The sequence below is a fragment of the Lemur catta genome, chromosome 5 (genome assembly GCF_020740605.2).
Source record: "Lemur catta isolate mLemCat1 chromosome 5, mLemCat1.pri, whole genome shotgun sequence".
Taxonomy (NCBI): domain Eukaryota; kingdom Metazoa; phylum Chordata; class Mammalia; order Primates; family Lemuridae; genus Lemur; species Lemur catta.
Genome location: NC_059132.1, coordinates 81,477,012 through 81,487,106, shown reverse-complemented (window position 1 = coordinate 81,487,106; position 10,095 = coordinate 81,477,012). Strand labels below are relative to the sequence as shown.

The window sequence follows — 10,095 nt, the reverse complement described above, 5'->3', positions numbered from 1 at the left end:
AAGTCTACAGACTGAAACAGGATCCGCACTTTTCACCGTTCCTTTCAGAATCATTTGATTCATCAGCTAGGAATGGCGATTGCTTCTCCAGACCAATCGAAGGCTAGGCCAAAGTAACTCGATCTTTCCAAGAGTTGTGTGGCCCAAGTTTTGAAAGAACCGCTAGGTGGAGAACTATTTGGTATTTTTGTGTAGCACTTTTCACCGTAATTGTCAAAAGGTTGGTCTCTGCATCGTTAAGCATACCAGAGTTTTCACAGACGAAACAGACTGAGGCCTAGTAAAGTTGACATTTCCAATAGTTGGTCTTAGAGACTACAAAGAAAATGTTCTTTTAAGTATTATTCCACTGTGGTTTCACCATTGTTTTCAGAACCACAGCAGGTTTCTCGCATTAGCATTAGAATCCTGCCTGGTAGTTGAGATGTCTGGGTGGGGTGTAAGTGCGGGGCTTCTGTCAGCCCTGCATTTGATTTGTTTACCTCCAGAGTTCGTAAGTGCATATTTGGGTGAGATGGGAAAAGTTGGATCGTGCTTCGGATTTCATCCTGACACTTTTGAAATCACCAGTGTGTTGGTAATTATTTGCCATTTCCATAGCGTTTTGCACCGTAAGAGTCCTGAGGTCGGTCTTTAAATCCTGAAGCCTATGATGCTTTTCGCAGAGAAACCTCTGCTGAGGCCCAGGTAACTTGCTGTTTCCCATAGCTGGCACAGGAGCCTTGGAAGAAAGGATTCTTTTCAGTATTATTTCACCATCCTTTCACCACTGTTTCAAGAAGGGGAGGCCTTGTCAACCGTTAGCGTAAGAATCCTTCTTTGGAGATGAGATATTTTTCTGGGGTGGCAAGTGCAGGGCCCCTGTCAGTCCTGGGTTTGTCGGACTAGCACCAGACATGAGAAGTGCGCCATTGTGGGACAGGTGAATAGTGCGGATCCTATTTCAGTCTAAGGACTGAAACAGGATCCGCACTTTTCACCATTCCTTTCAGAATCATTTGATTCATCAGCTAGGAATGGCAATTGCTTCTCCAGACCAATCGAAGGCTAGGCCAAAGTAACTCGATCTTTCCAAGAGTTGTGTGGCACAATTTTTGAAACAACCGCTAGGCGGAGAACTATTTGGCTTTTTTCCATAGCACTTTTCACCATAATCGTCATAAGGTTAGTCTCTGCACCCTTAAGCATACGAGAGTTTTCACAGACGAAAGCAGGCTGAGGCCTGGTAAACTTGGCATTTCCAATAGTTGGACTTAGAGACTACAAAGAAAGTGTTCTTTTAAGTATTATTCCACTGTGGTTTCACCAGTGTTTTCACAACCCGAGCTAGGTTCTCGTATTAGCATGAGAATCCTGCCTGGTAGTTGAGATTTCTGGGTGGGGTGTAATTGGGGGTTTCTGTCAGCCCTGCCTTTGATTTATTTACCTCCAGAGTTGGAAAGTGCATATTTGGGTGAGATGGGAAAAGTGTGGATCGTGCTTCAGATTTCATCCTGACACTTTTGAAATCACCAGTATGTTGGTAATTATGTGCCATTTCCATAGCGTTTTTCACTGTAATAGTGATAAGGTTAGTCTCTGCATCCCGAAGCCTATGATGCCTTTCGGTAGAGAAAACTCTACTGAGTCCCAGGTAACTTGGTATTTCTCAGAGCTGACACCGGAGCCTTGGAAAATGGGATTGTTTTCAGTATTATTTCACCATCCTTTCACCACTGTTTCAAGAATGGGAGTACTTTTCAAGCGTTACCGTAAGAATCCTTCTTTGGAGATGAGATATTTTTCTGGGTGGCAAGTGCAGGGCCTCTGTGACTCCTGGGTTTGTTGGACTAGCGCCAGACATGAGAAGTGCGTCTTTTTGTGAGAGGCCGGCTCCTTTCTCATCAGAGAGAGTAAACCAGCAAAGGTGCCTTCTTCCTGTCTGTGAAGGATGTCACCGCCCAGGGGGAAATAGTCAAGCACTATAAGATCCGCTCCCTGGAGGAAGGGGGCTGCTACATCTCCCTCCGGGTCACCTTCCCCTCGCTCCAGGCCCTGGTGCAGCACTACCGCAAGAAAGGGGATTGTTTGTGCCAGAGGCTGACCGTGCCCTGCGTCAGCCTTGCTCCTCATAACCCCTGGGCCCAGGACAAGTGGGAGATCCCCCGGCAGTCTCTCAGGCTGGTCAGGAAACTCGGATCAGGGCAGTTTGGCGAAGTCTGGATGGGCTACTACAGAAACAATGTGAAGGTGGCCATCAAGACCTTGAATGAGGGAAGGATGTCTCCGGAAGCCTTCCTGGGTGAGGCGAACCTGATGAAGGCTCTGTAGCACGAGAGGCTGGTCTGGCTCTACACCATGGTCCCCAAGGAGCCCATCTATATTGTCACCGAGTATGTGGCCAGAGGGTGCCTGCTGGATTTCCTGAAGACAGACTACGGTGGCAGACTGTCCCTCCCAAGACTGATCGACATGTCAGCCCAGATCACCGAAGGGATGGCGTACATCGAGCACATGAATTCTATCCACCGCTACCTATGGGCGGCCAACATCCTGGTGTCTGAGACCTTGTGTTGCAAAATCGCTGACTTCGGTTTGGCCAGGATCATCGACAGTGAATACACTGCCCAGGAGGGTGAGCAGAGCCCCACAACTGCAGGGGAGACCTTGGGCCTTACCTCCCCGACTCCCCAAAGCCTCTTGACATTACATGGTACGGCCCCATGTGCAAAGACCTGAGAGCACTGTGGTTTCTACAATTCTAGACCAACATTTCCCTAACTGTGTTCAGCAGAGTAGTAATGCCCCCAGACCTCCCACTGAGGAATGGCTTTAGGATAAGGTCAGTTTGGAGAAACTGCAGTTCATCACCCTTCCTGCCTTGGAGATTCCCAATGCACAGCAGCATAAAGGCACTGAGAAGTCCTGCAGCCAAGCAACAATTCACATTCACCTCACCTGGTGTCTCCTGAACTAGTTTCAGCCCCCAATACTATTTCCACCTGGGTCCTATTAATCTCCCACAGAACTAGGCTTTCACAGAGCACACTTTGGGAAACACAGCTCAAACGTGTGAGCAGCAAACCTTACACCTGAATTAGGGTCTGCACAGAGCTCTCAGTTTTCTCTGCTAATATAACTGAGGTACAAGTTGACTTCACAAGAGGATCCGAGGGGTCAAATACATTTGCCTGTGAGCCAGTGAGATTCGCCGAGCATATGAATCAGCCATGCAAAAGGGTAGATGCGGCTGGTTCCCTGGGGAACTTCAGGCTGGCTGGGCCACTGAGAGAGCCGGGCAAGGGGAGGGAGTGCCACTCGAGCCCTGTGCTCTCCTGGGAACGCCGACCAGGCCCCCCGCTGTCACAGGGCCTCATGGGGAATCAGGATGCAAGTCCATCTTCATCGTGATTCTAGGCGGTCCAGGAATACAAAAAAAAAAAAAAAAAAAAGACTGAAAAAGGATCCAAACTTTTCATCGTTCCTTTCAGAATCATTTGATTCATCAGCTAGGAATGGCGATTCCTTCTCCAGACCAATCGAAGGCTAGGCCAAAGTAACTCCATCTTTCCAAGAGGTATGCGGCACAACTTTTGAAATAACTGCTAGGTTGAGAACTATTTGGTATTTTTCCATAGCACTTTTCACCATAATTGTCATAAGGTTGGTCTCTGCATCCTTAAGCATACGAAAGTTTTCACAGACAAAAGTATGCTGAGGCCCAGTAAACTTGGCATTTCCAATAGTTGCTACTAGAGACTATAAAGAAAGTGTTCTTTTAAGTATTACTCCATTGTGGTTTCACCATTATTTTCTGAACCAGAGCAGGTTTCATGCATTAGCATAAGAATCCTTCCTCCTAGTTGAGATTTCTGTGTGGGGTGTAAGTGCGGGGCTTCTGTCAGCCCTGTGTTTGATTTGTTTACCTCCAGAGTTGGTAAGTGCATATTTGCGTGAGATGGGAAAAGTGTGGATCATGCTTCAGATTTCATCCTGACACTTTTGACATAACCACTATGTTGGTAATTATGTGCCGTTTCCATAGCGTTTTTCACCGTAATAGTTATAAGCTTGGTCTCTGCATCCTTAAGCCTATGATGCCTTTCGCAGAGAAAACTCTATTGACGCCCAGGTAACTTGGTATTTCCCAGAGCTGGCACCAGAGCCTTTGAAGATACGATTGTTTTCAGTATTATTTCACTATCCTTTCACCACTGTTTCAAGAACGGGAGCACTATTCAACCGTTAGGATAAGAGTCCTTCTTTAGAGATGAGATATTTTTCTGGGGTGGCAAGTGCAGGGCCTCTGTCAGTCCTGGGTTTGTTGGACTAGCGCCAGACAGGAGAAGTGCGCCTTTGTGTGAGAGGTGAATAGTGTGGATCCTCTTTCAGTTTAAAGTGTCAGGTTGAAGTCAGAAGAACAATCCACACTGTTCCCATCACACGCAAATATGCACTTACCAACTCTGGAGGTAAACAAATCAAACACAGGGCTGACAGAAGCCCCACACTTACACCCCACACAGAAATCTCAACTAGGAGGAAGGATTCTTTTGCTAATGGATGAAATCTGCTCTGGTTGTGAATATAATAGTGAAACCACAGTGGAAGAAGGACTTGCATCCTGATTCCCCATGAGGCCCTGTGACAGTGGTGGGCCTGGTCGGAGTTCCCAGGAGAGCACAGGGCTCGAGTGGCACTCCCTCCCCTTGCCCAGCTCTCTCAGTGGCCCAGCCAGCCTGAAGTTCCCCAGGGAACCAGCCACATCTATCCTTTTGCATGGCTGATTCATATGCTCAGCGAACTTGCTTGCTTGCAGGGAAATGTATTTGACACCTCAGATCCTCTTGTAAAAGTGAATTTGTACCTCAGTTATATTAGCAGAGAAAACTGAGAGTTCTGTGCAGACCCTAATTCAGGTGTAAGTTTTACTGCTCGCACATTTGAGCTGTGTTTCCCAAAGTGTGCTCTGTGAAAGCCTAGTTCTGCGGGAGACTAATAGGACCCAGGTGGAAATAGTATTGGGGGCTGAAACTAGTTAAGGAGACACCAGTCTAAAGACTGAAACAGGATCCACACTTTTCACTGTTCTTCTCAAAATCATTTGATTCATCAGCGAGGAATGGCGATTCCTTCTCCAGACCAATCGAAGGCTAGGCCAAAGTAACTCCAGATTTCCAAGAGGTGTGTGGCAAAACTTTTGAAATAACTGCTAGGTTGAGAACTACTTGGTATTTTTTGGTAGCACTTCTCACCATAATTGTCATAAGGTTGGTCTCTGCATCCTTAAGCATACGATAGTTTTCAAGGACAAAAGTATGCTAAGGCCCAGTAAACTTGGCATTTCCAATAGCTGGTAATAGAGAGTATAAAAAAAGTGTTCTTTTAAGTATTATTCCACTGTGGTTTCACTATTACTTTCAGAACCAGAACAGGTTTCTCTCATTAGCATAAGAATCCTGCCTGGTAGTTGAGATTTCTGTGTGGGGTGTAAGTGCCCGGCCTCTGTGAGCCCTGTGTTTGATTTGTTTACCTCCAAAGTTGGTAAGTGCATATTTGCATATGATGGGAACAGTGTGGATCGTGCTTCTGATTTCATCCTGACACTTTTCAAATAACCAGTATGTTGGTAATTATGTGCCATTTCCATAGCATTTTTAACCATAATAGTGATAAGGTTGGTGTCTGCATCCTTAAGCCTATGATGCTTTTCGCAGAGAAAACTCTACTGGGGCCCAGGTAAGTTGGTGTTTCCCATACCTGGCACCAGAGCCTTTGAAGATACGATTGTTTTCAGTATTATTTGACCATCCTTTCACCACTGTTTCAAGAATGGGAGTACTTTTCAATTGTTAGCATAAGAATCCTTCTTTGGAGATGAGAGATTTTTCTGGGTGGCAAGTGCAGGGCCTCTGTCAGTCCTGGGTTTGTTGGACTAGCGCCAGACATGAGAAGTGCGCCTTTGTGGGACAGGTGAATAGTGCGGATCCTGTTTCAGTCTAAAGACTGAAGCAGGATCCGCACTTTTCACCCTTCCTTTCAGAATCATTTCATTCATCAGCTAGGAATGGCGATTGCTTCTCCAGACCAATCGAAGGCTAGGCCAAAGTAACTCGATCTTTCCAAGAGGTGTGTGGCCCAAATTTTGAAAGAATCGTTAAGTGGAGAACTATTTGGTATTTTTCCGAAGCACTTTTCACCGTAATTGTCCTAAGGTTGGTCTCTGCATCCTTAAGCATACCAGAGTTTTCAAAGACGAAACAGGCTTTGGCCCGTTAATCTTGGCATTTCCAATAGTTGGTCCTAGAGACTACCAAGAAAGTGTTCTTTTAAGTATTATTCCGTTGTGGTTTCAGCATTATTTTCAGTACTCGAGCAGGGTTCTCCCATTAGCATAAGAATCCTGCCTGGTAGTTGAGATTTCTGTGTGGGGTGTCCGTGCGGGGCTTCTGTCAGCCCTGCCTTGATTTGTTTACCTCCAGAGTTGGGAAGTTCATATTTGCGTGAGATGGAAAAGTGGGGATCGTGCTTCAGATTTCATCCTGACACTTTGAAATGACCAGTGTGTGGGTAATTGTTCGCCATTTCCATGGCGTTTTGCACCGTAATAGTCATGAGGTCGGTCTCTGCAGCCTGAAGCCTATGATGCTTTTTGCAGAGAAACCTCTGCTGAGGCCCCGGTAACTTGCTATTTCCCATAGCTGGCACAGGAGCCTTGGAAGATAGGATTGTTTTCAGTATTATTTCACCATTTTTTCACCACTGTTTCAAGAACGGCAGCCCTTTTCAACCGTTAGCGGAAGAATCCTTCTTTGGAGATGAGATATTTTTCTGGGGTGGCAAGTGCAGGGCCTCTGTCAGTCCTGGGTTTGTTGGACTAGCGCCAGACATGAGAAGTGCGCCTTTGTGGGACAGGTGAATAGTGCGGATCCTGTTTAAGTCTACAGACTGAAACAGGATCCGCACTTTTCACCGTTCCTTTCAGAATCATTTGATTCATCAGCTAGGAATGGCGATTGCTTCTCCAGACCAATCGAAGGCTAGGCCAAAGTAACTCGATCTTTCCAAGAGTTGTGTGGCCCAAGTTTTGAAAGAACCGCTAGGTGGAGAACTATTTGGTATTTTTGTGTAGCACTTTTCACCGTAATTGTCAAAAGGTTGGTCTCTGCATCGTTAAGCATACCAGAGTTTTCACAGACGAAACAGACTGAGGCCTAGTAAAGTTGACATTTCCAATAGTTGGTCTTAGAGACTACAAAGAAAATGTTCTTTTAAGTATTATTCCACTGTGGTTTCACCATTGTTTTCAGAACCACAGCAGGTTTCTCGCATTAGCATTAGAATCCTGCCTGGTAGTTGAGATGTCTGGGTGGGGTGTAAGTGAGGGGCTTCTGTCAGCCCTGCATTTGATTTGTTTACCTCCAGAGTTCGTAAGTGCATATTTGGGTGAGATGGGAAAAGTTGGATCGTGCTTCGGATTTCATCCTGACACTTTTGAAATCACCAGTGTGTTGGTAATTATTTGCCATTTCCATAGCGTTTTGCACCGTAAGAGTCCTGAGGTCGGTCTTTAAATCCTGAAGCCTATGATGCTTTTCGCAGAGAAACCTCTGCTGAGGCCCAGGTAACTTGCTGTTTCCCATAGCTGGCACAGGAGCCTTGGAAGAAAGGATTCTTTTCAGTATTATTTCACCATCCTTTCACCACTGTTTCAAGAAGGGGAGGCCTTGTCAACCGTTAGCGTAAGAATCCTTCTTTGGAGATGAGATATTTTTCTGGGGTGGCAAGTGCAGGGCCCCTGTCAGTCCTGGGTTTGTCGGACTAGCACCAGACATGAGAAGTGCGCCATTGTGGGACAGGTGAATAGTGCGGATCCTATTTCAGTCTAAGGACTGAAACAGGATCCGCACTTTTCACCATTCCTTTCAGAATCATTTGATTCATCAGCTAGGAATGGCAATTGCTTCTCCAGACCAATCGAAGGCTAGGCCAAAGTAACTCGATCTTTCCAAGAGTTGTGTGGCACAATTTTTGAAACAACCGCTAGGCGGAGAACTATTTGGCTTTTTTCCATAGCACTTTTCACCATAATCGTCATAAGGTTAGTCTCTGCACCCTTAAGCATACGAGAGTTTTCACAGACGAAAGCAGGCTGAGGCCTGGTAAACTTGGCATTTCCAATAGTTGGACTTAGAGACTACAAAGAAAGTGTTCTTTTAAGTATTATTCCACTGTGGTTTCACCAGTGTTTTCACAACCCGAGCTAGGTTCTCGTATTAGCATGAGAATCCTGCCTGGTAGTTGAGATTTCTGGGTGGGGTGTAATTGGGGGTTTCTGTCAGCCCTGCCTTTGATTTATTTACCTCCAGAGTTGGAAAGTGCATATTTGGGTGAGATGGGAAAAGTGTGGATCGTGCTTCAGATTTCATCCTGACACTTTTGAAATCACCAGTATGTTGGTAATTATGTGCCATTTCCATAGCGTTTTTCACTGTAATAGTGATAAGGTTAGTCTCTGCATCCCGAAGCCTATGATGCCTTTCGGTAGAGAAAACTCTACTGAGTCCCAGGTAACTTGGTATTTCTCAGAGCTGACACCGGAGCCTTGGAAAATGGGATTGTTTTCAGTATTATTTCACCATCCTTTCACCACTGTTTCAAGAATGGGAGTACTTTTCAAGCGTTACCGTAAGAATCCTTCTTTGGAGATGAGATATTTTTCTGGGTGGCAAGTGCAGGGCCTCTGTGACTCCTGGGTTTGTTGGACTAGCGCCAGACATGAGAAGTGCGTCTTTTTGTGAGAGGCCGGCTCCTTTCTCATCAGAGAGAGTAAACCAGCAAAGGTGCCTTCTTCCTGTCTGTGAAGGATGTCACCGCCCAGGGGGAAATAGTCAAGCACTATAAGATCCGCTCCCTGGAGGAAGGGGGCTGCTACATCTCCCTCCGGGTCACCTTCCCCTCGCTCCAGGCCCTGGTGCAGCACTACCGCAAGAAAGGGGATTGTTTGTGCCAGAGGCTGACCGTGCCCTGCGTCAGCCTTGCTCCTCATAACCCCTGGGCCCAGGACAAGTGGGAGATCCCCCGGCAGTCTCTCAGGCTGGTCAGGAAACTCGGATCAGGGCAGTTTGGCGAAGTCTGGATGGGCTACTACAGAAACAATGTGAAGGTGGCCATCAAGACCTTGAATGAGGGAAGGATGTCTCCGGAAGCCTTCCTGGGTGAGGCGAACCTGATGAAGGCTCTGTAGCACGAGAGGCTGGTCTGGCTCTACACCATGGTCCCCAAGGAGCCCATCTATATTGTCACCGAGTATGTGGCCAGAGGGTGCCTGCTGGATTTCCTGAAGACAGACTACGGTGGCAGACTGTCCCTCCCAAGACTGATCGACATGTCAGCCCAGATCACCGAAGGGATGGCGTACATCGAGCACATGAATTCTATCCACCGCTACCTATGGGCGGCCAACATCCTGGTGTCTGAGACCTTGTGTTGCAAAATCGCTGACTTCGGTTTGGCCAGGATCATCGACAGTGAATACACTGCCCAGGAGGGTGAGCAGAGCCCCACAACTGCAGGGGAGACCTTGGGCCTTACCTCCCCGACTCCCCAAAGCCTCTTGACATTACATGGTACGGCCCCATGTGCAAAGACCTGAGAGCACTGTGGTTTCTACAATTCTAGACCAACATTTCCCTAACTGTGTTCAGCAGAGTAGTAATGCCCCCAGACCTCCCACTGAGGAATGGCTTTAGGATAAGGTCAGTTTGGAGAAACTGCAGTTCATCACCCTTCCTGCCTTGGAGATTCCCAATGCACAGCAGCATAAAGGCACTGAGAAGTCCTGCAGCCAAGCAACAATTCACATTCACCTCACCTGGTGTCTCCTGAACTAGTTTCAGCCCCCAATACTATTTCCACCTGGGTCCTATTAATCTCCCACAGAACTAGGCTTTCACAGAGCACACTTTGGGAAACACAGCTCAAACGTGTGAGCAGCAAACCTTACACCTGAATTAGGGTCTGCACAGAGCTCTCAGTTTTCTCTGCTAATATAACTGAAGTACAAGTTGACTTCACAAGAGGATCCGAGGGGTCAAATACATTTGCCTGTGAGCC

General features: G+C 46.8%; 1 protein-coding gene across 1 annotated transcript; it reads left to right on the top strand.

Moving 5' to 3' along the window:
* Positions 1-1,726: 1,726 nt before the first annotated feature.
* Positions 1,727-9,634, top strand: LOC123638818 (tyrosine-protein kinase SRK2-like). Its single transcript, XM_045552635.1, is given in 5 exon segments — positions 1,727-1,751; positions 1,866-1,892; positions 1,895-2,614; positions 8,782-8,808; positions 8,811-9,634. Coding segments are annotated over 5 exon segments (1,623 nt in total).
* Positions 9,635-10,095: the final 461 nt, after the last annotated feature.